We start from the raw sequence: 27,975 nt of genomic DNA on the forward strand, positions 1-27,975 counted from the left end.
GAATTAGTGAGTGGAGGAATGAGTGAGTGGAAGGAATGAGTGAGTGGAGGAATGAGTGAGGAAGGAATGAATGAGGAAGGAATGAGTGATGGAGGAATGAGTGAGTGGAGGAATGAGTGATGGAGGAATGAGTGAGTGGAGGAATGAGTGAGGAAGAAATGAGTGAGTGAGGAAGGAATGAGTGGAAGAATGCGTAAGTGGGGGAATGAGCAAAGAAGCAATGAGTGAGTGGAGGAATGAGTAAGGAAGGAATGAATGAGTGGAGGAGTGAGTGAGAAAGGAATGACTGAGTCCACAGACAGACACTGTGTTGGTCTCTTAGGCATCCCTGTCACCATGGCACCCAGACTCTCTGACTGTATTAGTCTGTTCTCACACTGCTAATAAAGACATACCCGAGACTGGGTAACTTATCAAGGAAAGAATTTTAACTGACTCACAGTTCCACATGGCTGGGGAGGCCTCACAATCATGGCGGAAGGCCAATGAGGGAGCAAAGGCATGTCTTACATGGTGGCAGGCAAGAGAGCATGTGCAGGAGATCTCCCCTTTATAAAACCATCAGATCTTTTGAGATTTATTCACTACCACAAGGACAGTATGGGGAAAGGCACCCCCATGATTCAGTTATCTCCACCTGGCCCCGCTCTTGACATGTGGGGATTACTACAATTCAACGTGAGATTTGGGTGGGGACACAGCCAAGCTGTGTCACTGACCTAGAGCCTCTGGGGTCTCACGAGTAAAAACAGAGGCCCTAAATCTTGCCTCACAGTGAAACTAGAGTTTGCCAGCATCCCGGAGGTCCTGCACTAGTTTATATCACCGCTGACAATATTAGGTTTTTGATCTGAAAAATAAAATCTACTACGGGGAAGCAGGATGAGTCAACTGCCTTCCTTCTACCTGAGGAAATGGGTTTCAGGATGAAACTTCCTGTTTACCCAGATTTTGTAAACATTACCAAACCATCAAGTGGCCCTTTCTATTATTCTTATGGGTAGGTGATGAGTTGTTTTGCTTGGTTTTAAGGAATCCCATCATTCTGAGGGTTCAACGTTCTGCCCATACCTGAGGCTGCTGCCATCAAGCCCCTTGGCGTGCCATTGTCATGAGCACCAATGATGCATGTCCCATGGCGCTTTTTCCCCTCCCTCACCGTAACCCCGATTCTCCTCCCTGCTCCTCCCCATCCTCCATTCCATGCTTCCCCAGGTCCATCTGCTTCCTTGTAACCAATGCTTGGCCCAGAATGAGCCCCAGAGTAGAGAAAATAGCTCATCCTTCCCCTCTCACTGCTGTGTGTGTCCAGCTCAGACCCAGGCTCCTCAGAGTATCTGCCAGGAGCAGGGCCTTAGTGGGCCATGAGCTTGCTGTGCAGCCTGGCAAGGTCAAATCAGCAGCCCCGTTACAGTTGGTTGGGAGGTTCTCAGGTTTACTTAAAGGCCAGTGCCACCGTTCATAGCTCGGGGGTTGTACATGCCTACCCCAGGCCAGGAAAGGACTGAAAAAGAGCTGGGCCTAGTGGGTATGAGCAGGGCTCAGTGTGGAGTTCACATCAGCCACCACTCCCAGATACACTGGAGGAGGACACAGCAGGCCACCAGCTCTGGGACAAGGGCTACCAGCTGAGACATGCTCATACTCTCACTCATGTTCACTCTCACCCAGATTCCATGCCACACACCTGCCCCAGGCCCCCCGCCACAACTTATGCAAGCCTTCGCCATCTCCTTCTTCAAGGGCAGCAGGCACTTGAAAAAAGTACCAAATCGCTGACCCAGCAGACGCATGGGCTGCCCAGAGCCTACACCTGTGATCTTTTCCATCCTAGCACAGGTACAGGAAAGGTCACTGTGCCTGGCTTAGCACTTTTATTCATGATACACATGAGACAGAATTTAATCTTCCTGTTTCAAAGACTCCTTGAAATATTTTCCAATTCTGCTTCTCAGCTGAAAAGCAAGACAGGGTAAACTTTATGAGAATGGATCTGCTACTCAGATTTATATAGATACATCACAGTTCGACTGATCTGAGGAACGCTGAGAACCTTGGGAATGAACAGAAGGCAGACTGCCACTGAAGGGGTTGTCATCTAATAGCGACCAGACTCGGAAAGAACACTGGGTTTGCAGCACGTGACCTCAAATCGGGTCTTAAATTCTTATTCCATGGATTGTTGTTTATTGCAAAACATCACACCTGGGTTGGGCTTGCTTTCATTTTTACAGTGACAGCCTTATGTGATTCCATTGAACATTCTGGCAATTTAAAAATATCCAGCAAGCACACCACTTTCCTCTGAACTGAGAGGTGCTGTCAGTAGGAAAGCTACTTGTCTATACCCTGAGAAAGGGGCACCCCAGAAAGACTGGATCCTTCCCCACTTTATGTATTAGTGTCAGCACACTACATTTTAGTGTGCCATTTGGTAATTTCTTCTTGAAGATCCTACTCAGGAAGCCATATGGCCATTGTAACCCAGCACATTACAGCACACACAATGCTCTCATCATCTCAGAGATTTTCTGTCCAAAATGCTTGTAGTATTGAAGAGTATTCTCAACCATAACCATAGTGTTTAAAAATGTGTCCTCCCGGCCAGGCATGGTGGCTCACGCCTGTAATCCCAGCAGTTTGGGAAGCCAAGGCAGGTGGATCACAAGGTCAGGAGTTCAAGACCAGCCTGGCCAATATGGTAAAACCCTGTCTCTACTAAAAGTACAAAAATTAGCCGGGCATGGTGGTGGGTGCCTGTAGTCCCAGCTACTCAGGAGGCTGAGGCAGGAGACTCGCTTAAACCCAGGAGGCGGAGGTTGCACTGAGCCGAGTCCTCACCACTGCACTCTAGCCTGGGCAACAGAGCGAGACTCCATCTCAAAAAATTAAAATGTGGCCTCCTATAATACAGCATCTGCAAGTCTTGCTGCATGCTTGTGAACTTCTTGGGGGGATAGCATATAAATGGGCAAAGTCCGCCTCATTTTAGATAAGATTTCATTAGCTATTTCCTAATGTTTTATTTTAATGAAGTAATGAAAAGAGATGTCATTGTGGATTCTTTTTTAATGTCCATGAATGGTTTCAAGTGACATCGTATGGGGACAAAAAATACACTGCAGACCTGGCCACCTGAGCAGCATTTCCACAGCTGTTTTCTTCCTGCAGATCCTTCTTGCATTCCACACATGTCCACTCCCGGTATCGGCACCGCCCACCCCTGACCAATGGCACAGGCTCATCAGCCCTCAGTGTTGTTAAGGGGAAAATGAAAGAATTTTTATTATTACAAAAGCAATACATACTCGTTCAACAATGTCAGTAAATTGTACCAAAAAAAAAAAAAAAAAGGAAAACCTAGAAAACAAACATAATCCCATGTGGCTGGATGTGGGATTTTTGACTCATTGCTGTAAAGCTTTCCAGATACGTTTCACATGTATACGCAAACCCACATGTGCGCGATTTTAACAGAGACAAGTTTATGCTGATGGGCTTTTTTACCAGTTTTTCACCTTTAATCGTGTGTCACAAACATCTTTGCATTTCTCTAATGCTGTGTTTAATGATGACCATTCGTCAGGGTGTGCCATGACTTATGTAAATATTTATCTTGCGGAATGATGATAATTTTCCTGTGGCTGAATTTTTCCTGTGTTCCTGACTTTTCTCTAAAAAGAAAAATTCCTAGAAGAGGAAGTTAGAGAGTCAAAGTATGTGCATGTTTTTAAGGCTTTTGCTAAGCGCGTCCATGTGAAGAGACCACCAAACTGGCTTTGTGTGAGCAATAAAACTGTTTATTCACTTCGGTGCGAGTGGGCTGAGTCCGAAGAGAGAGTCAGTGAAGGGAGATAGGAGAGAGGCAGCTTTGTAGGACTTGGGTAGCCCGTGAAAGTTACAGTTAAAGGTGGTTATCTATTGTTAGCAGAGGAGGGGGTTCCAAGGTGCGTGGTGGGGAGATCATAAGATTCATTGTCCAAAAGAAGAATGTCACGAGGTCGATTGATCAGTTGGGGCAGGGCCAGAACAAGTCATAATGGCGGAAAGTCATAAGGTTGGTCAATCAGTTAAGGCAGGAACTGGCTGTTTCACTTCTTTTATGGTTTTTCTTTGGCTGCTTCAGACTTCTTGGCTCCTGCAGGCCATCTGGACATATATGTGCAGGTCACAGGGGTTATAATGGCTTCAGCTTTGGCTCAGAGGCCTGACGGCTTTGCATCCAACACTTACCCTCAACTCTAAGAAGTACATTTTGTGTATTTTAACATTTCTGAAATCAGGATATTTTAAATTGATGTAGATGCTTACAATGGTAATATAATGGGGCTTTTCTTTCTTTGATCAAGCCACTATTAAATTGAAGGTGCTTTTTACCATTAATGTCATCTTAGAATGAAGGCATTTCAGTCCTGTTAAATTACCTCCCAGCAAACAATTGTGCTAGTGTGCAGAGCCTCCCACCGAGTGCAGCTGCCCGCTTCCCCAACCCCTCCCTTTTCAGCTTTGCCAAATGAAAAGCAATATTGTTTCTTATTTGTCAAGTCAGTGCACTTCTATATTTATGACTCACTCATGATTAATTACCATTAACATATCTCTTAGCAGTTATAATTTTGATATGTCTTTTTGTTTTTCATGTAGATTATGACTCTGTAAAAAATTGTGAAACCATGTTTATAAAAATATAAAGACATTTTAATGACAAATATAGCATACTCATTATAGAGGCTTTTATGTAAATATAATTTGGTGATTTTAATTTAAAATAAATCTTATTTAAATTTCTCCGAAGTCCCCTTTTGTTAAAAATATCCAACGAGCCCAAACCTTGGCTGGCCTAAGCTCATGATGTTTCCAAGTCAGCCAGAAGCTCTGTCCTTACCCGTAGCAGCAGTGCCAAGACGCTCCTCTTCAGTTCTAGCTGCATTTCCAAGTCCATCAATGATGGTGCAATTGTGTTGACATAATTCATTGTCTGAGAAATGCTTACAGATTTGCAAATCCCAGATTGTGGTAACATGATTGAACATGACTCGGCGTGAATCACTGATTGACAGAAACAAGTTGTATGTACATCTGAAATGCTTGCTCATCACTGAACACAAAGAGAGAAGGATCCATTTTGCCTGCAGAGAATGGAAATAACTGGGGCAAAAGGAGTTTTTATCGAAAGTCACAGTATTGCCATTAACCCAAAACACTTTTCCTTTGGGCTAATACTAAGAAGCCACTTTGTTGTGCTATATAAAGCATTGCACTCAAAATCCTGTTGTTACTGATATGACAAAGCAGAACTTAGGGTACCACTCAAAGAAACAAAATAGGAAGTTCGTATCAAGTTACAGTGGTTGAAGCATTTAGAAAGTTTCTGTATACTGAGCAGACATCTCACTGTAAAAGAAGAACTTGAAAGCAACCACCTTACATTTTTGGTGGATCTGAGAAAAATAGCTGAAATGTGCCCACAGTGGATCTCCACCCATTTAGATAACATCAAATTAAACTTCATGACTTTGGAAAAAAATGAGAAAAGTAGACGCTAACTGGGAAGATTTTACTGTAAACCAACGCTTACCTCAAATCAAGTGTGCGTGTATATATATATATATATATATATATATATATATATATATGAAAAAACACAAAGCCAGGAGATTGTGAGGGTCATTTCCATCCAGAGATCAATCCCCAGCTTCCCTTCTCAGGTTCGTTCCTAGTGTTCTAAGGAGGTGAGTTTACTTCTAATGCTGAGCCAGTGTCAGATGTATGTTTATTTTAGATCCTTGAAATTAACTTGACATTCCTGTTCAGCAAGGAAAAGCATCGTTTTCCAAATTAATGGGAGGAAAAGTCTACTTTAAAGGAAAAATCTATTTGGACTGCCAAATTGGTAGGAACTGGTGTAGACTTGGCAGTTAACCCTTCTGCTGATCCCCTGTTGCCACTTCTCAAATTGCCCAGTGGGTACAAGACTTGGAACATGAGCCTGCCTGGCTGTGAGCACTCATAGACCCTCAGTTTCCCTTCCCTTTCTCCTGGAAACTGGCCCAAAATGCTGATTATGGTGGACCCACATTTATTTATTTATTTATTTACCTTTATTTTATTTTATTTTGTTTTTGAGGCAGGGTCTTGCTTTGTCACCTAGGCTGGAGTGGAGTGCAATGGCATGATCTTGGCTTACTGCAACCTCCATCTCTTGGGTTCAAGCAATTCTCCTGCCTCAGCCTCCCGAGTAGCTGGGATTACAGACCTGTGCCACCATACCTGGCTAATTTTTGCATTTTTAGTAGAGATGGGGTTTCACCACGCTGGCCTGGCTGGTCTCAAACTCCTGACCTCAAGTGATCCGCCCGCCTCAGGCTCCCAAAGTGCTGAGATTACAGGCATGAGCCACCATGCCCAGTCGGACCCACTTTTAAACAGCAATCTTGAAAAAGAGGGGCATGAACACAGGATGACAAATGACAACTAATGACTTTTCCCCCAAATCCCATTGTAAATCTTGTCACTGTGTGACCAAACCTATTTCACCCATTGCCATTTGTTCTTGGCCCATAATAAAGTGAAGGCCTGTGAGATATTTGGGGAGATAAATCAGCATTCAGTTTAAAGAGTTGGAGCTGGAGGAGAAGGTGGGAAGCAGTGTTATCATTTAGTCAATCGTCCTGCCTTCAATGAAAAGATAAAACATTAAACCTATGTCAGACCATCCCATAAGAGAAGAATTAGGTCCCCTTTTTATGACTTTAAAGGAACATATACTTTTCTGCTGGAACGCCATTCCACGGCAGTATTTACAGCTTTGCATTCTGTTTCTTGGAAGTATGTTGCTACTGACTTGAAAGAGGATGTCAGGTTCTCTGTAGCAATAAAGGGGCAGGTGTGGCCATCTGTGCCATTTCAGTGACTTATCTGAATAAGCAGTTCAATCCTTAGAAACAGAGCCTTCCCATGGAAAATATTTCATTTTGACTTGTGTCATTGTGCAGGGAGTGATATACACCATGATAAATTTTCCTGCAGAAAACTCTTTCTGAACACGGAGCCATAGAAATGAACTATTGCAGATAATGTAAACTTAGAGACACCCCGGCACATTTTTGTTCTCTTAATTTTGAATCTGAACTAAATTTTGCAGATGCCATTGGGGTCATTGAGATAAGAAACTATGTCCAGTGGCTCATGGACACTGATGATATTAGCTCAATTTATAGAATTGTCTTGTTTGCATCTTGATGAATCTTGTTTACCCTTCAAGACATGAAGTGTCACTGAGGCTGTGGAATTTGGACAGACTGTCCAGGGAAAGCAAGTCTTTTCCTCCTCTGTGACTGCTCTAACCTCTGTCATCCCACCCGTGCATTGCCACACAATTTTCTGTGTGGGTGCCTGTGTTCTTCTTTCTCTTCTTCTTGGAATAAACCTTTATTAAGCTCCTAGTCAGAGCCAAGTACTTGGGTAGCAGCTCTCAGAATACATGGGTGAGACAGTTGGGAACTTGAGTCTAGTGGGGGTGATGGATAAGGAAATAACCAGTGCAGCGTGGAGAGATCTAGGGTCAGGTCAGTACAGAGTGGTGAGAGCACACAGGAGAAACAGCAAACCCGGGCCTGGGGTCAGGGAGGTTTGCCCAAAGGGATTTCCTAATGGGGAATCAGAGAACCCCTTAGAATGTTTTCTGTTGCTATAATGGAATACCACAGACTGGGTAATTTATACAGATAAGTTTATTTGGCTCTTGGTTCTGGAGGCTGGGAAGTGCAAGAGCATGATGCTGGCATCTGGCCAGGATCATCCCACAGCAGATAGGCAGAAGGGCAAGGGCACATGTGTGAGAGAGAGAGAAGGTTTCCAACAAAGCCCCTCCCCACAGTAACCCACTCCCACCTCACAGCATTACTGCATTCATGAGAGTGGAGCCCTAATAACCTAATAACCCCTGAAAGACCTCACATCAATAAAATCTCAGCATGAGTTCCAGAGAGGCCAAGCATTCAAACCATAGCAATCCCTATTCCAAGTCATCTCGGCAAAGGAGGGCTGGGAGAAGAGAGACTGAGGAGCAGAGGATGCGAGCGTGGCTCTCCAGAGAGCGATTCTCGCAGAGACGGGGCAGAGTCGTTACGTGCTCCTGCCCTGAGGCCCTGCACTGCCAGAGAGAAGCATCCTCTCAACAAATGCATGTGAGATAAAGGAATTATCTGATTCAGAACAATAACTGACCCCATGAGCAGTTTTTCACTTCTCCATAGGACAACAGTAAAGGGCCGTTTATGAGTTATTAGCCTTTTGAAAATTTGGTTCTCATCACAGAGATGGGATTTCAAAGAATAAGGAGTTAGATCATTGTTATTATTCAAAAAATATTGCTTTTTTGTGCTTTTTTTAGTGCTTGCCATGACCTGTGTCGTTAGGCAACTTTTAAAAATATAGAATATTAGGTCCCAATATTACTAAGAGAGCCAGAAGAAAAAGGGGCGGTATTCCCCCCTACAGATTATCAGCTCTCTGAGGGCCCTGCAGTTCTAACAGTCTGTGTCACTAAATCAAGAAGGAGGAGGGGCGCCCAGCACTGAGAACAGTTGATACTTCACTCTCCATTGTTATTTAGCTTTGCAGGAGTTCAGGAAATGCCACCCCAAAATGTGGTGCTTTAGTGTGCTGACTCCTTCACAGAGGACACTGGGGGAACAGCAAATTCAGGGAAGGCCTTTCTCTGAACTTGCTTCTCCGTGAATACAATTGATGGATCTCAATTGTCGTGAATCCGCTCCCAGGGAATTGTATCAGCCGGGGAAGATTGGTACACGGACGCCATGCCTGGAGTTGTATCAGCCGGGGAAGATTGGTACACGGACACCATGCCTGGAGTTGTATCAGCCGGGGAAGATTGGTACACGGACGCCATGCCTGGAGTTGTATCAGCCAGGGAAGATTGGTACACGGACGCCATGCCTGGAGAGACGACTGCCTGTTCTGCTCAGGGCTGTTCGGGAGACAAGTTTTATTACCTGAGAGATTGTTTATCTACATAACAAGACAACCTTTATTCGCCTTACAATTCTTCTGCTCACCCTCCTCTAACCGCCCCCCACACAAGAATCCCCAAGCTCCTGTTCTTTTCTGTGTCTAGGATATAGCTCTGTAGGCTTCCATCATCTAACCCTTCTTGGAGTCTCATATTTTGTGGGACTCTCGTGTGTACAGAGTTGAATGTGCTTTTTCTCCTGTTAATCTGTTTATATGCCATTTTAATCAATAGCCCAGCCAAAGAACCTTGGAGGGTAGCGGGTAGCCATCTTTTGCTCCCCCACAGCTTCCAGCATGTCTCTCACGTTATGGGACCAAAAAGCTATTTATTAGTAGAGAGGCAGCCATGTCTGTGGCATTTCCTCGACTCACCTGAGATCTGCCCATTATCTCAGCCGCCCTGGGACACCATCGAGGTACTTGCTCTTTAGCTGTCATTTAATTAGTTTGCTTTCTATGTCCTTAGCAAAGCAATAAAATTGAGAGAGAGAGAGAAAAAAAAAACTTAGGCAGGGGAAGAGTCTTATAAGTCTGGGTTTTATTTTATAATTTCGTAAGACACTGCAAGGTGTGCGTGTTGCTGGGAGATAACATTTTTCAGGTCGCTGAAGGCATTTGGCTTCACCTCCTGCTCACGACCCCCCAAGGCATGAGTTATCTTTGGCCAACAGGCATCCAGAGGAGCCTTTAGAGCCCGGCCTGCCGCTGAGACTGTCAGGGCCGTGATGACAATCAGCTCTCTAAGTGGTTCTGGCTCTCACCATTGTCTGCTAGTCAGGGCAGAGATGCATATCAGGAGGATAATGTGGGAAATGCTTCCACCATTATTACCCAGCCCCGAGCTGGGAACCTTCTTTGAGAGGCCTTAAGAACATAAGTAGAAGCATTAAGGACTTCGCTCCAGCGAGATTGATATGTGAATAAACTTCTCAGACCCCTGGATCTCTCGTCTTCTCTCTCTCCCTTTGAGCCAGAACATTCATGAATAATCATTTATGGCAGAGATTCTGGGACAGAAACACCTGAGCTCCAGTCCAGCCCCTGGAAATCCAAATGCAGCTGTCTGAGAATCTCATGGAGAGACACAAGCCTAGAAAGTGTTTGAGACATTTGGGGGATTTATTTCAGCTTCTGTCATTAGTGTGTGCTTAACTTCCAGGGTAAAATCCAAATCAGCACTCTAATTTTTTTTTTTTTTTTTAGTTTTTTTTTTGGGGGGATGGGGGACAGAATCTCGCTCTTGTCGCCCAAGATGGAGTGCAGTGGCGCTATCTTGGCTCACTGCAACCTCTGCCTTCCAGGTTCAAGCAATTCTCCTGCCTCAGCCTCCTGAGTAGCCTGGATTACAGGCACCCACCATCACGCCCGGCTAATGTTTTTGTATTTTTACTGGAGACGGGGTTTCACCATGTTGGCCAGGATGGTCTCAAACTCCTGACCTCAGGTAATCCGCCCACCTTGGCCTCCCAAAGTTCTGGAATTACAGATGTGAGCCACTGTGCCCAGCCAACTCTAACTTTTAAAATTAATTCTTCGGTGCTAAAGTATGATTGGCCTTTGGTAGGGTGGATCTTCTCCTCAATTCCCCAGGACATGACTGAACTATCACAAATGAAAGTCCTGTTGCTAAAACCGTGCCAGACCAAGCCTTCCAGCCTGATACTTTACATGCAAAAGCAGGTGTCTTTGACCCAACCTTCTTTGTTGGCTAAATTAAGAGACTGCAATAACACCAGGTCAAAACTTATGTGAATGGTGGATTTCTGTGACTACGTGTTTATTAAGCTCATTCTATAATGAAGGATGGTGCTGCAGTCTTCAGAAACAGATGTTTGTTTGCCGTGTACTCTGATCAACAGTCCTCCCCTAGAATAATGGTCTGGACACTCTCCGTCCCTGGTCTAAGATTTGACAAAGTGTGCAAACAAGTAAATCAGACAAGCAGAGACATGGTGAAAGTTAGCAATAACCCGGGACAGTTCTTATTTTCTGGTTTTCTTTAACAAATGACTCAGAGCGTGTGGCAGAAAAATTCATATGCTCTCACTGCAGGACAGTTGCGCCTCATATTTCCTTTAATTTGACTGATTTTCTGTCCCCTGCAGCTCTTTTCTTCAACACAGTATGAAGTGAAACTCATATGGGTCATCCAAAGGCTGAAAATAAACAGAGCATCCTTTATTAAAAAAAAAAAAAAAAACCTGAATTTCTTTGTCTTAGAATACGTTTAATTTTTGGCCAGGTGTGGTGGCTCACGCCTGTAATCCTAGCACTTTGGGAGGCCGAGGGGAGTGGATTACCCGAGGTCAGGGGTTGGAGACCAGCCTGGCCAATATGGTGAAAGCAAAACCCTGTCTCTACTAAAAATACAAAAATTAGCTGGGCGTGGTGGCAGGTGCCTGTAATTCCAGCTACTTGGGAGGCTGAGGCAGGAAAATTGCTTGAACCCAGGAGGTACAGGTTACAGTGAGCTGAGATTGTGCCACTCCAGCCTGGGCAACAAGAGCAAAATCCCATCTCAAAAAAAAGATTAGGTTTAATTTTCTAATCTTCCCCAAGTCCCCACCTCACCTCATCCGACTTTCTTCTAAAATACTGGAGGTGTTCTGTCACTTTTGTTCTGTGGCCCCTTAACTGAATTCTGCATGGCGCAAGGAGTCCTCAGACTGCAGGGTCCTTGGAGACCTGCTCCGTCCAGCGTGTTGGCTGCTAGCCCTGGGAGGCTCCTGTCCAACACAGCGCCCACGTGAGGCTCCTGAGCCCATAGAATAGGGCTAGTACCAACTGAGATGCCTTGAAAGTGCAAAAGCAGACCTGATTCCAAAAGCTTAGTAAAAATGAATGTAAAATAACTCATTACCAATTTTTATATCGATTGCATGTTGAAATGATACAATTTTGAATAAATTTAGTTAAGTAAAATACTGAAATTAATTTTACCTGTTTCTTTTTCCTCTTTTCATATAGCTCCTAGCCCGTTAAAAATTATTGCTGTTTCAGTTGTTCTAGGCTGTATCCTTTCACAGTGGTTTCAAAATCAAAAAGACAAAAGTGTTGCAGAATTACACTAGCAGAGTGAATTACACTAGAGTGCTAGCATCATCCCTACCACTTGGGTTAGTACTCTCTGGGGGCTATCATTTCCAGCAAACTCCATTGGTCCCAGTTCACCTTCCTCTTCTTCCTGCTGAAACGGGAGAGTTCCCTGACCCACCCCCATCACAGGACATGCGACAGGTGTCTGGCTTATCTGTTCAGCTACAACCACTGCTCAAACTCCTTATGGGAGGGGGAACATTCAGATGGGCAGGTGCAGGAGCCAGGATGAGCGTTTCTAGGCTCTGGCCTCATGGTAGCGTCTAGGGGTGGTTGCCTGCGACTCCCAAAGCCCAAGTGGCTGTGTGTTATAGTGCGCTCTTTTAACTTTGCTGTCTACAGGCAGCTTAAGTGTTCAACAGCGCAGTGGACTCTCTGTCTTTTTGTAAGGGCAGAGGGCCAGTGTGACAGCTTTCCATATTCCAAGTTCTTGTCTGGTGTCCAGAAAAATCAGGTCACACATGGACTTGAAGGATGGTGAATTCAGGTTTTTACTGAGTGGTGGATGTGGCTCTCAGTGTGATGGATGGGGAGCTGGAAAGGGGATGGAGTGGAAAGATGATCTTCCCCTGGAGTCTGGCCATCCAGTAGCCAATCTCCTCTCTGTCTGCAGCGGAACTCCTCTGAACATTCAGATATTCCTTCTCTTCTCTCCTTCTCTGCTGCTCTTCTGCTCGTGGAGCCTGGGGTTTGGAGTTTATATGGGGACAGAATATGGGGGGCATGGCAGGCCAAAAGGCAACATTTGGGTGTGAAAACAGGAATGCCTGTTCCCATTTAGGGCCATGAGTTTCCAGGCTTGAGGGTGGGGCCTTTGCTGGGGAACTGCCCTCGTCTACCCAGTATTTCCCTGTCTCCAGTCTGTAACCTCCTCACTCGTATCTCCTCACTGCAACCTGCACCTCCCAGGTTCAACACTCTGCTCCCATGGAACCTCGCATCCACCATATAACCAGGACATAGCTGACCATGAACTCTGTGAGACCATGAAGAATGGCCAGTGCCTTACCATTCACATACAGCACATGCTTTATTAGTACTTGTGGAATGGAGGGAGGGTTGGGTAGAGCAAGGGAGAGGTGAATTGTGACTCCTCTGAAACTGGAAATTGCGTATGTTCTACATCTTTGCAGGTCCCAGCAATGCATGGCGTACACTCAGGAACTTTTGGTTGAATGAATGAGCTAGAACAGGATCTCTAAATGGTGCATACAAGTCACTCGGGGATCCTGGTAAAATGAAAGATTCTGGTCTAGTATTTCTTGGGTGGGGCCTGAGATTCGGGTTTTCTGACATGCTCCTGGGTGATGCTGATGCTGCTGGTCTGGGAACCACATTCTAGGGAACTAACTAGAGCCAGTGCTGTGATGTGAATTTAGTTATGAACATGGGTGGGCGCCCCTTCAATTCATGTCTCATTGATGCTCCAACTGACAGTAACTGTTTCAACCTCCTCTCTATCTGTGATTCTCCTCTCCCACTAGACTCCAGAAGATTCCGAGCTGCTATGGTGCTCTTTTAGGAAGACCAAGGGCACAGGTGTCATCTTGTTGAGAAAACTTTCTCATCAAAATGTGACTCTCCCAGGATTTTGCTGCAAAACTGAGTCCTCCTCCATTGAAAGCCATAAACCTTTGAGTGTGTCTCCCTAGCCTTGACTTTCTCTGGAACTTCACTCCCATCCTGCCCCCTCTCTTGCTAGAATCTCCATTCTCTCTCTTTTCATCATCTTTTGCTGTTTTCAAACTGATTGAGAGCTCTCTGTTGTGAAGCCTTCTCCACCCCATCGTGCCTGTGACCTTAGCTTCTGAATCTAGCTAACCATTGAACCATTGGACCAAGATTGTGGCCTCCACGGTCACTAAAGTACTTTCCCTGGCAGAAAGCCTTAGCTATTCCTCTTGGACTCGGTACTGACCTCTCCATTCTCAGTGCTGGGTTCCCTCAACACTGCGCTATCCTCTTCTGCTTCTCAGAAGTTGAGGCTTTTCCAGCTACTACTGCTTGTTCATTCTGCAAAGGTTTGATGATTCCCATTACTCTGTTAGGTCCTTGCAACTTCATGGTAATCACATGGAATTAGAATTGACTTGAATTTGAGGTGACTGCAACCTATCCAAATGGAAATATGCAATAGGCAAAGTGCATCTTAAAAGAGGAGTTGGGAAGGGTGGAATAGATTCTGAGAAGTTGTTAGAAGAGAGGCAATCAATTAAGCTTGATATTAGAACTGCTCCCTGAAGGAGCAAATATGAAGGACAGAAAAACAAATTCCATCTCCATGTGCTCTTGCCCACTGACCTCAACCCACCTGGATCTCTTCTATGGGACCCTTGAGTCTTACACAAAAATACTCAATTCAACCCGTGAGTGTACATTGTATCATGGAGTACACAATTGTCCTCCAGCTCTTTCGTTCTTTATAAACATCCACCTTAGCTGTAAGCTACTTGACTCCAGCACCTGGCTTGCCACAAAGAGACACCGATCATCTACTATGTTCTAGCACCTGGATCTTGGGAAGACAAAGATGAATAAGGTACAAATCCTATCCATTTAGAGGAGTAGATAGGTGGAAACTGTTTCATATAGAAGGCGAAACTGTTTAATAGAGGTATGTGTAAGAAAGAGTGCTTGGGAGGAAAACACCTTGATCATTTTGGCTGAGGCTGCAGGGGAAAGGGGCCAGCACAGGTATACCCACAGGGCACCTATGAGACTGCTCAACATAAAATAAAGGGTTACTATATCATTTTGACTGATTGATTGATTGATTGATCATTGAGGAGCTGCAACACCTCCAAAGACAAAAGTCTGTAAGATGTGCTGGCAGGGTATCCCCGAACATAGTCGGGCCCCTTTCAAAAGCTGGCCTTGCGCCAAGTTGCCCAGGGCGGGCCCAGGTGTTCAGGGGAAGCATGTTGCCTTCCCTGCTGTGCTGGAGAGCATAAGGATGGCCACAGGCACATGGGACAAATTGGGCTCAAATTGCCATATGGCTTGGATTTCACATTTTTACTGGCGAAGTGTAATCATTTTTACAGAGTCTAGTGCCTCGCTGCAGATTGTAAATGATAAGGTCACGAGGATTAGAGACCAGCTAAAAATTATAGAAGACATATGCTGTGCATTTTACTAATGAATGGCCATATTCAAACATGTTCACTAATTAATGGCAATATTTGAATGGGCCTACTAATGAATGGCAATATTTGAAAGTGGCATTGAATTTGATACTCTGTGACCAGTGCCCCAGTTCTAGGAGGAGCCAACTGCTCCATAAGGTCCGAGACATGCCCATTTTAAAGCAAAACTGGGCAGGCTTTGCAGGATGGTAAAAGGAATTCTCAGTGAGATATAGAAATTCACACGTCAAGAAATTTGTTTAGATGAACAGGATGGTGTGAACAATATCACTGAACAAGAGTTCCAGCTTGCAACCAGGTCCTACCTTAGCCTTTGGGAACAAGGTAAACCATGACATAAATGCAAGAGCCGGGGACCTTGGAAGATAAGGACTGTCCCCATAGGAATTGTTTTCAGAAATGGTTACAGTAAAGAGAGAGTAAGAAAGGAAGTGGGGGATTAGGGACCAAGAGTCACTACTGTACAGCACTCCCACCCCAGCTTCCCCTGTCCTCTGGTGACTGCTGCAGTCAGGGCACCTGGCAAGTGACACTGAGAGCCAAGTCCGCAAAGCTGAGGCTCAGGACACAGCCACAAGTGAGGGAAGCTGCCATTTCCCCATCTGCTGTTTCTTTCTCTCTAACCTGGACCTCCAGTTTGTGGACTGTCTCTGTTTAAAGCCACTGAGCTTAGATTCATTGCAAGTCCTTTCCTGGCAGGCAGGCCAGATTCAGGCCCATGAGAATGAGATGACCAGCTCCATGTGTGTTGAGCTGAGGAAGGTCAGAGTGGGCCTGACCACAGGCCACTCCTGACCCGGCTTTAGCTGTGTAGACAAGACTTAAACGTGGCTCGGAGTAATTGCTTTGGCTAGGAACACATCTCTATGGTGACACAACATGTATAAAGAAGGTCTTAGCAAAAGTGCTGGGATGTATTTGATATTCTTTTAATGCAGCTTGACAAAGGCAGTCGTTGAGACCATGGTGTGTTGGGGAAGCAGTTTCCACACACCTTGTTGCTAAGCCTGTGACTGACAAGGCTCGCAAAAGCAACCAAAATGGAAAGTCCAAATGCCCTTGGACCCAGCCATTTCATGTCTAGAAATTTCTGCTACAGATTTCCTTTCACATGTGTGAAATGACCTGAAGAGCAGGACATTCCCTGCAGCTTTGTTTGTGATGGAAAAATATTGGAAGGACCTAAACGCTTATCGGAGGGGCTGGTGAAATGAATGAAGGCACATCTATCCACTGGAATGTTGTGTGGCCGTTCAGGAAGAATGGAGCAGCTCTCTGTGTATTAATAGAGAGCCATCTGTAAGATGCATTAAATGAAAAACTAACGAGCAGAGTACAGCACATTATACAATGTTTTATAGGCTATTTTTGTTTAAAAATAGCATAAATTGATGATTGAGTGCGTGACCTATTTCTGGAACAATCCCTATACAAACAGGTGACAGTGTTTGTCTCTGGGAAGCTATGTAGCTGACCAAGGAGGAAAGGAGACATTTTCCACTACGTACCTTTTGAATTTGTGCTACCTGCACGTATTTTGCATTCAAAAAATACCTACTTTGTAAAAACCCATGACTCTGCAAATTATACGTCAGTAACTCTCTTAAAGAAAAGAGTAAATGGCCAATAAACATTTTTAAGTTTATTTTCCCTGTAAGTTATGGTAAAAAAATCAAAACTATTTTGGAATAGGAAGTAAACGTAAATGTCTTTGTCCATCATTATAGACGGGATAGTTCATTCCCAGCAGAACCACCACCAGGAACACCACCTTCTCATGTATCTTTTAATGTGAGGTGCTGAGCTCAGCCTGTTGAAAGGAAGTTGAGTGGGTCTTTTCTCCTCATGGCATGGACTCGTCCTCTCTGAGGGGCCCTAGTTCTGAGACAGGTAGTAATAAAATTTCCTACTAGACAGTACTCACAATGAGCGGGTCAGTGCAGACTGCACGACTGAAAGATGGGATGGTTACGTGCACACGCTTGATGAGATAGATGATGGTGTAAGAAAAGGGGATTTTCGGGGATCTTTTAAGAGCTTGTATGGCCGGGCGCGGTGGCTCAAGCCTGTAATCCCAGCACTTTGGGAGGCCGAGACGGGCGGATCACAAGGTCAGGAGATCGAGACCATCCTGGTGAACACGGTGAAACCCCGTCTCTACTAAAAAAATACAAAAAACTAGCCGGACGAGGTGGTGGGCGCCTGTAGTCCCAGCTACTCAGGAGGCTGAGGCAGGAGAATGGCGTGAACCCGGGAGGCGGAGCTTGCAGTGAGCTGAGATCCGGCCACTGCACTCCAGCCTGGGCGACAGACCGAGACTCCGTCTCAAAAAAAAAAAAAAAAAAGAGCTTGTATGAATGGAAATTGAACCAAAGAAAGTAAGGGCCTGTTCAAAGAGCAAACCTAAAACAAAAGTAAGCCTAGGGCTGCGGGGTGTTAGAGGTCACCGTATTTTGTGGGAAACTAACTGGCATTGTTTAATATCCTTGGGGATTAGTACAGCATTCGTGAAAGACAAAGGAACGTGGCTACTCTACAGAGCCGTATCCAGCCTTCTGAAAATTCTTTCTTTTTAGCCCTTTGGAGACCACGCATAGAACATTGTCTACGTCTGTTTGCATTTGGAGCTTAGCACAGTTTAAGATTGCCTCACACCACGAGAGTCTGTGATTTTAAGATGTTGTGTACTTGAAAGGAAATAACCTTACTTTCTTCTTTTCAAAATTGTGTCTTAATGCATTATAATCTAACACCATCTCCGTTCTGTGGCACTGTCTTGTCAAAACGAGTTTTGCATGTATCAGCGGCCGGTCACTCGTAGGGAGATTTCCTCTTTTGATATATTCCTTTTAACACACGGAGGCTGGACTTGCATATCTCTGCTGCCATCTTCTGGAAAGCTACACACCGAAAAGAAAAATATTTCATCTATTCCCAAAGAAGTACAAATGTGTGCTTCATGCCTTTGATGTTTCCCTTGACTCTAGTAAGGGGTCCTAAGATGGTATTTGATTCTCTCCTATTCTTTTAACACAGAATTTCAGAGCTGTGGATGAAAAATAAATGGCACATAATAGAATGCTTTTATAATAGATGCAGCCATGATAGAAAACAGGCACAAAGAAATCTTGGCTTTCATAGAGAGATCATTCAACTTTAAGGATCCAAACCTTATTTTAAGGGTCATTGCTTGTAGGTACCTACTGGCTGTCAACCTGATAGATCAGCAGCCACTGGAATATTCCGATTGCATTAGAAGCTGTTCATTTGCTTCCTTTTCATGCTTCCAAAGAGAAGGTACACGTACAGCCCCTTTCGAATGTGTTCATTATGGAAATATGGGAAATCAAACTCAAACATCAATCAAATGACTAACTGATATGATATTGAACGAGTGACATGATGGGCCATTCACATAGCTCTCTGGTAGTACGGAGTGTCTAAGGGGGCTGGCAGTAACTTACCTCAGCACGTATACCAGCAAAGAGAGGCCTCATCCCTTTCTAGACAGCAGTCTTATGAGTAGTTTACAAGCATGGCATTTCTGGGGAGGTGTCATTTTCACCTGAGATTCACATAATAGTCGTTATTAACAGTATACTGGGAACTGCTTTAATTAACAAGGCACTTACTACCCTCTTATTTTTCTACAGACGATTACCACTTGTTAAACATCATAACCTCATGGAGAAAACTATTTGTTGCGTCGTTGTGTTTACTGTGTACCAGAAACTGTGTTAAATATTCATTACCTTATTATTTCTTCTTTGTAGATGCAAAAAAGCTCAAGCAAAGAGATGTTAGGATCACATAGATAATAAATGATCCAGGAGGCCTCAGACTCTGGGTCTCCCTACTTCAAAGGGTTCGCTTCTAAACACTAATCTACATCTGATGTTTAAACATATAAAGACCTAGTACATGATTTCAAAGATTACAATATGCTATTCTTTTACATGTTGCCTAGGGCCAAGATTTTACTCATCCTAAAAGTAAATACTCAACACATATTAGTTGCAAGGCAAAAATATTACTTCAGTGTTAAGAATACTTTAGCTACTATGCAATAGAAAAAAACTGACTTATTGAATTTAGCCTTTATTAAATAGTTTTTTTTTAATTCTATACCTCCTTTTAGGCATTTAGGATAAGCTGATGACTAGAGTCATCAGTGGCACCAAGCTCTCAAGCTTGAAAACATACCAAGGAGAATGTATTAGGTAACCACATTCATTGTCAAATAAAAGGAAACCACTACACTATTGGAAGTGGTGAACTTTCTCGTGGTGTTGAATTCTGAGAGGAATTTGCCATATGGCTACCTGGAATTTAAAATACATATATATACATATATATATCATATATATATATGTATTTAGAGAGAGAGAGAGGTTTGAACTATAATTTTGCAAATAACAGGGAAAGTTTAAATAGTTTTCATTACATCAGTTCTTTTGCAAAAGATTGGAATAAAGTGACCTTGTTAAATTTTTTCTTTTTTTTTTTTTTCTAGAGAGAGTCTCACCCTGTCGCCCAGGCTGGAGTGCAATGGTGCAATCTCGGCTCACTGCAACCTCTGCCTCCTCGGTTCAAACGATTCTCCTGCCTCAGCCTCCCAAGTAGCTGGGATTACAGGTGCCTGCCACCATGCCCAGCCAATTTTTGTATTGGTAGCTCACACCTGTAATCCCAGCACTTTGGGAGGCCAAGGCAGGTGGATCATGAAGTCAGGAGTTCGAGACCAGCTTGGCCAAGGTGGTGAAACCCCATCTCTATTAAAATAAATTTTTTCTATAGGAGTTTTATCCGCCAGAGCTTCACCAGAGAGACCAGACCAGCAGGATGCTTATATCAAATATATATACACATACACACATATATGCATATGTATGTGTAGATCCCTACATGTATACATGCAGGCACACATTGTCTCTATATGTGTGTATATACACATATATATGGTGATATTTACAGGAAGGAAGTGGCTTACATGGTTTCAGGGCTGGGTAGGCGCCTCCTAAATCCACAGGGTGGCCATCAGGAAGGGCAGGCTGGAACTCTTGGGCACAGCCTGATGCTGCTGTCCACAGGTGAAATCTCTTCTTCCTCAGGGAAGCCTCAGTTGTGCTCTTAGGCCTTTCCACAGATTGAATCAGCTCCCTTCAGATTATCTAGGATAATCTCTCTTACTTAAAATCAATTGATTATAGATCCTAATCACATCTACAAGATACCTTCACAGGAACACCTAGCTTAGTGTCTGCTTGAGTAACTGAGGACCATAGCCTAGCCAAGTTGATACATAAAACTCTCGTCACAGGAGTTGTAATACAGTCTATGTATTTGATTGCCTTCTAATCAAATCTATAAAGGATTAGACTTTAGAGAGCCAATGAAATAAGTATGTAGGCCGGGCGCAGTGTCTCACGCCTGTAATCCCAGCACTTTGGGAGGCCGAGGCCGGCAGATCACAAGGTCAGGAGATGAGACCATCCTGGCTAACACAGTGAAACCCCATCTCTACTAAAAATACAAAAAAATTAGCCGGGCGTGGTGGTGGGCGCCTGTAGTCCCAGCTACTGGGGAGGCTGAGGCAGGAGAATGGCGTGAACCCAGGAGGCAGAGCTTGCAGTGAGCCAAGATCGCGCCACTGCACTCCAGCCTGGGCTACAGAGCGAGAATCCGTCTCAAAAAAAAAAAAAAAAGAAAGAAAGAAAGAAATAAGTATGTATTACTTATAATTGTTTAAAGACATTTAAAATTTCTTTAGAAAAACAAAAATCTACGGAAATGGGTGGCATTTGCTAGATCCACCACAAGAGAAGATAATCCTGAAAATGTATACGGTACAAGCAATACTCCATGTTTGCTGGTATACTAACTTCCATTTGGTTAATGTTTACTCATAAGGTTTGGAGAGGTATTATGCAGCTTAAGGGAGCCTCAGCAAATGTGAGACCATTTTTAAGTAAGAGCAAATCCCCAGGTAAATTTCAGCCTTCCACATGGTTGGTTAAAGATGGATCCATGCACCCCAGATATGAGACATGCAGCTCAGCAGAATGGATGTGGAAATGTTGGAGCTAGGTCAGCTTTCTTCCCCGGCAAGCTTTTTCTCTGGAAACAGCTATGCCATGGGAAATGTTTGCCAACTGGTCCGAACACTGTCTCAAGAAGGAGTTTTGTATCTGCCTAACCCAGAATTCCCCAGAATTCTGTTCACCATGCCCTTAGCAGCTCAGTACATTTTTCATGGCATTTCTAGGCCAAACGAAATGCCTAACAGTTGTGGCTATGAAAGATTTTGTACCACAGAGCATAATACGAATTAATGTCATAACAACTTAATACTTATCTGAAATGATAATTCACATAAATGGAAGGAAAAAAATAGCTTTATTTTATTCTTAAAAATAATCACATCTTGGCCAGGTGCGGTGGCTCATGCCTGTAATCCCAGCACTTTGGAAGGCCGAGGCAGACGGATCACCTGAGGTCAGGAGTTTGAGACCAACCTGACCAACACGGTGAAATCCCATCTTTACTAAAAATACAAAAATTAGCCAGGCGTGGTGGCAGGCGCCTATAGTCCCAGCTACTTGGGAGGCTGAGACAGGAGAATTGCTTGAACCCGGGAAGCAAGAGGTTGCAGGGAGCCGAGATGGTGCCACTGCATTCCAGCCTGGGCAACAGAGCAAGACTCTGTCCCAGTAAATAAAGAAATAAATAATAAATAAATAAATAAATAAATAAATAAATAAATAAATCACATATTTGTTCCAAATGGATGTTAACATGGCACTTGTTTTCTATCCTGGTAACTTGCAAAAACCCAGCTTTGCAAAGATACGTCACCAAAAGGAAAGTGGCACAATCTACATTAACACTGGGAACTACCTTGAGTTAATAAATCACACTTTATTATTCATCCGCCACACTGTGTTTTACTTCAAATTCTAGAATATCCCAGGGCACCCCTGTGAGTTTGTTATGGTACTGCAGGGCATGCTGGTGTGTAGCCTGAGAACTGAAGGTTGAGAGTCTAGAGTTCTGGATAATGTAATTGAAAACCCAAACATTTTCAAGATCAAATCAGACCTTCTAGACGTTTCCCCATTGCACATGAGACAGATTCATGTTACTTAATTGGGAAGGACCACTGCATGATAGATCTAAATTTAAATTATACTTTGAATAGCAGCAAATTAGCCAGTGCGTTCCTGTGAAGTCATCACCGGAATATTCCTGCAGCATTTGCTTGCCTTTTGCCATGCTAAAATGGGGAGGCTTTCATTTGATACGCTCTTCCCTTTCTGTTATTTCTCAATAGTCCATTCTTTGTAGTACTGGTGTGAAAGGGAATTTAATGTCTTTGCGTCAGGAAAGGCCTATTTATTCTGACAAACTGATCAACCTCCAGGGTGTTCCTCTACCATGAAACTGATTTTATATCTCATCCACGAGCTAATAAGATGTGAAGCGTTTTTCCTTTCACGCCAACGGATCAGATTTGCTTCTCTAGAAAGCAGTGGGCTGAGACCCCATCGCCAGTTCTCCCTGATTGGGCCTTCCGTCCACATTTTTCCAACAAAGCATGTAAGAGCAGAGGAATGAGTGTGAGGCAGACCCAAGTATTAACAGATAAATGTTTTTAAAAATAGAAGAAAATCCTAGAACCCAACTCACTATTCAGTGAATTCGCTTTTAGTTCAGAGAAAATAAGATGTCAGAAGCTGGAACCAGGTAATGTTGGTGATTTGCCTGAGGACATTCTGACACACACACGCTCTCCCACCAACCTTTAAATAAAGTTTACATTTCACTTAATTTGAGTTCAGTCTCTCTGCTATGAGAAGAAATAATATGCGCCGGGCGCGGTGGCTCAAGCCTGTAATCCCAGCACTTTGGGAGGCCGAGACGGGTGGATCACAAGGTCAGGAGATCGAGACCATCCTGGCTAACCCGGTGAAACCCCGTCTCTACTAAAAAATACAAAAAATTAGCTGGGCGAGGTGGTGGCGCCTGTAGTCCCAGCTACTCGGGAGGCTGAGGCAGGAGAATGGTGTAAACCCAGGAGGCGGAGCTTGCAGTGAGCTGAGATCCAGCCACTGCACTCCAGCCTGGGCGACAGAGCAAGACTCCATCTCAAAAAAAAAAAAAAAAAGAATATAATATGCTAAAAGTGATGACTTGAAGATCAGTTGTGGCATATCTCTGAAGAGATTATTTCTCTATAGAACTATCGCAGTTCTTCTCCATGTGGGCCTCTCGTGGGCTGTTGAGCTTCCTTACCATATGGCAGCTGGGCTTCAAGAGCAAGTGTCCCAACAGGAAATGGAAGCTTCTGGTTTCTTGAGGCCTGGGCCTAGAAAGTAGTACACCATCATTTCTACCATATTCTAATAGTCAAGTACTCAACACATCTGGCTGTCAGCAGAAGAGACATAAAGCCCACCTCTCAAGGGAAAGAGGATACTGTCAGTTTGCCTCTATGCTCCAAGACCACCACCATCATCCACACACCATACTTGTGGATGGCACTCTCTTCTCTGCTGAAATGCCTTCTCTGAATACAGTTTCTGCTGTGGAAGATGTTGCCCACCACTTATTAAGCAATTTGCATTGAAAGAAACCAGTTTTCTGGTGAGGAAACTCCTTCCTCCAAAATGGAGTAGGGGCAAAATAGTCCCTGACTGGCCTCATCTCCTTAAAGTTTAAAATACATTGTACGCTGTGTTTGCAGTCACTCAGCATGTGCTATCTCACTGCCTCTCCCAAGGGTCATATAAGATAGCTATCACTGTTATCCTGGCATTTCCGAAGGGGAAACCAAAGCACAGAAACCGTTTCCAAGGTGTTTCAGGTGGCAGGGGATGGGAGGACGACTCCAGTCCGGTGTGTGCCACTGCTGACCCACAACTCAACCGTGACAGCAACTTCAGAGCATGGCTGGTGGCAATGAGAATGGGACATGCTTTCTGGAGAGGTCCATGGATCCCAGACAGACAGCCCTGAACGAGTCTGGCTGGCATGCACTCTTCCAGCTTTCTTCTTTGTAAAATGGCAGGTAGAGGGCATTGGTCCCTTGGGCGTCTTCAGTCCCATGGTGAATGCTGCTTATCATCTCTCAGTCCATATGTCTCTGTCCTAGTCTCCTCTTCCTGTAAGGACACCAGTCAGATTGACTAAGGCTTCCCCTAACAACCTCGTCTTCCCTTTACCACTTTAAAGACGCTATCTCCAAATATAGTTACTTTCTGAGGTCCTGCTTCAACCTATCAATTATGAGGGGGCACAGTTCATCCCATAGCCGCCCATTTACAAATTTTCATAATAGGCTTTCAATACAAAAGTAAGTCCACTGACTTGGGCATATAAATCCTCTGTGAATGCAAACAAATATTGAATGTGAATGTCTTGAGTGAAGTTTTTTCCTTACGTTTCTAATACTAATTAAACTTTGCTGTGGGTATTTACTTGCATTATTGTGTATATTAGTTCTTACACTGCTATAAGGACATACCTGAGACTGGATAATTTATAAAGGAAAGAGGTTCAAATGACTCACAGTTCCGCAGGGGTGAGTAGACCTCAGGAAACTCATAATCCTGGTGGAAGGGGAAGCAAACACATCCTTCTTCATATGGTGGCAGGAAGAAGAATGAGAGCCGAGCAAAGGGGGAAGCCCATTGTAAAACCATCAGATCTCGTGAGAACTCACTCACTATCATGAGAATAGCAAGGGGGAAACCATCCCCATGATTAAATTACCTCCCACCAGGTCTTTCCCATGACACACGGGGATTATGGGAACTACAATTCAAGATAAGATTTGGGTGGGGACGCAGTAAACCACATCACTGTGTCTTCCACTAGAGTGGAAACACCTTGAGGGAAGGAAATGTGACCCGTCATCTCTGCAACCCTGCTATGGTGCTTGGAACACTCTTGAGTAAAAAGTGAACAATCTCATCAAAATATAACTTGATTTCTCTTTGCAAAAAAAAAGTAATTTGATACACAAGCCAAAGGAATGAATATAATGAGTTTGGAAAAGGAAAAATGTGTTATTGCCAAATGCAACCTAATGTCCCTAATTAATGGATACGTGTTCTTTTGCAGTTTGTCTTCTGCCGGGAGTGTAAAGAAGCGTACCATGAAGGGGAGTGCAGTGCCCTATTTGAAGCCTCAGGAACGACTACTCAGGTACAGAATGCCCTACTCATTCCTCCAAGCAGGGCTCCGGACACGGTGGGGGACTGGAGCTGTTTCCTGGAGATCGTGGAGAGTTCCATTCTGAAAAAGCAAGAAGCAGACTAGTAGCTGACAGCCATGGGAATAGGGCCCTGGCTTCTCCCAGAATGACTCCCCTCCTTGAGGCACACTGTAGACTTCCTAATGGCCATTTGGGGCATGTCCAAAATAGCTTTTCCCTGGGCAGATATGGAACAGGGACAAGGCCTGTGAGCATTTTCAAGGGAGTCCTTAGAGGGGAAATAAAACAATTTAACAGTCTCTAAATCAGAGAAATCAATACTAACTCTACTTCAATTTCTTTAATGCCCTAGTTTAGAATCTCTGGTGAAAATACCACTATGAGTGGCATGTACAGAAAGATTACATTATGTAAGATTACATTGCCTTTTAGCAGCATCATGCCCTGTGCTCATTGGTGTTTCAGTCCTCATTAAGTAAAGAATGTGTTGACTGAGCCTCACTCTCTAAGGTGCTATCTCAGTCTTAGGAAAATGCAAATACATTTTATTTTATTTATTAATTAGGATCGATCAAGCCTTCAGGGAAAAAGAGTAAAAACGTCATCACAGTAGATGAATTTGCTCATTATTTTTCTCTCAATGCATATGTCAACAAGAGTTTAAACCCCGTATCTTTGCACATAAATCCTTTAGTCATTTTACTGATAGGAACCTAGTAAACAGACATAGAAATCCCAGAACATTTTGATTTTACAGTACAGAATGTTAAAGATCTGAATGCTCTAAAGTCAGAGCATAAGTGTATCCCTATATGGAATTCTGCAGATGAGTTTATCCAATATTAGCATAACTAAATAAATAGAACTGGTGAATTTGGGTCTTCTTACCTGCTCCTAAATTGCCAGCCATGAGCATATGAGTGGATTTAGGACCGAGTTGCCATTTCCATAGCCCAAGCAGCAAATGCTCCTTCTGTTGATTTTATTTTGGCTCAGGGACATACAAATACAAGCTTACCAGGTACTGACAGCAGAAGCAATAATGGCCCAGAGACCCCTGCCTTAGGACTGCTGTAGTGGAGGCAGGGACACCTGAGGCTCTGGGAAACGGAGTCAGTCTAGCAATTTACATCCATATGCTCTGAGACTGCGGAAACATGGCAGAGGCTTCCACGAAGGTATACTCTGGCATCTACGGTATTTATTTGGAAACAGTAGCTGTTAGGGAAAGAAGAGCATTGCTTAACCTAAAGCCATCTAGGCGCCTGATCCTCCCTCTAATCTCATTCATTCTTCAGTCAAGAGGAACCATCCAGCCTTGGTGTTAAAGATTGAGGTAGCCCAAATTAAATGTTTTTAAATTACTAGAACCTTAATATTGGATTCAGAAAAATAGGAAAAAGGAAGTTAGAGATGATTTAAACCATAGATGTCCAAATATCAAGGGAACTGTGTCTGCAAACAATGTCAATTAGCAGACATTAAATTGAGCATTTGGGTGGGTCATGCAGCTGCTGGACTCTCTAGAAAAATGCATTGAAAAGTATATTTCCCAGCAGAGCGCGGTGGCTTATGCCTGTAATCCCAGTACTTCGGGAGGCCGAGGTGGGTGGATCATGAGGTCAAGAGATCAAGATAAGCTTGGCCAACATGGTGAAACCCCCATCTCTACTAAAAATACAAAAATTAGCTAGGTGTGGTGGCGCACACCTGTAATCCCAGTTACTCAGGAGGCTGAGGCAGGAGAATTGCTTGAACCGGGATGTGGAGCTTGCAGTGAGCTGAGATTGCACCACTGCACTCCAGCCTGATGACAGAGCGAGACTCCGTCTCAGAGAAAAAGAAAAAGAAAAAGAAAAGAAAAGTGTATTTCCCTTCAGAGGCTCATAGGGGAGCCATGGGGGGAGATTTGCTGGAAAATGAATACCGTAATTATAGTAGTATGCTAAACCAAAGCTTAGCAACTCTATAGCTTTATCTAAAACACGTCCAGGCTTCCCTGGAAAAGTCACAGAAGATGGGTCAGAGTTTGTCAGGACAGCAGGACAGTGTGGTAAAGGACATTCCAGCAGAGGGTGCCACATGGGCAAAGTTGCAGAGGCCAGAACCGCTTCAACCAGACTGTGTCCTCTGCACCCCTGCGTCTCCAGGCCCAGGATGACATCTGCTGCACAGACATTTAATACATGGTTTGTTGAGTGATGGTAGCATCTATAAAAAAAGAGACATTATTTCATTTTTTTTGAACCAGGGTCTGACTGTGTTGCCCAGGCTGGAGTGCAGCGGTGCGATCTTGGCTCACTGCAGACTCCTTATCCTTGGCTCAGGCAACCCTCCCACCTCAGCCTCCCGACTAGCTGGAACTGCAGGCACACGCCACCACACCAGGCTACTCTTTGTATTTTTCATAGAGACAGGGTTTCAGCATGTTGCCCAGGCTGCTCTTGAACTCTTGACCTCAAGCAAGCCTCCCAAAGTGCT

The 27,975-nt window shown here is 44.0% G+C and overlaps 1 protein-coding gene across 5 annotated transcripts in view; it reads left to right on the forward strand.

Annotated features, from left to right (window-relative positions):
• Positions 1–27,975, forward strand: part of PARK2 (parkin RBR E3 ubiquitin protein ligase) — a 1,410,476-nt gene that overhangs the window by 1,346,242 nt on the left and 36,259 nt on the right. For all 5 annotated transcript variants that reach the window (XM_011934975.1, XM_011934976.1, XM_011934980.1 and 2 more), the window contains one exon: positions 25,401–25,484. In XM_011934975.1, coding sequence (XP_011790365.1) covers positions 25,401–25,484 — 84 coding nt within the window. The remainder of the gene's footprint in view (positions 1–25,400; positions 25,485–27,975) is intronic.

Source organism: Colobus angolensis, unplaced genomic scaffold, assembly GCF_000951035.1.
Source record: "Colobus angolensis palliatus isolate OR3802 unplaced genomic scaffold, Cang.pa_1.0 Scaffold14, whole genome shotgun sequence".
Lineage (NCBI taxonomy): Eukaryota > Metazoa > Chordata > Mammalia > Primates > Cercopithecidae > Colobus > Colobus angolensis.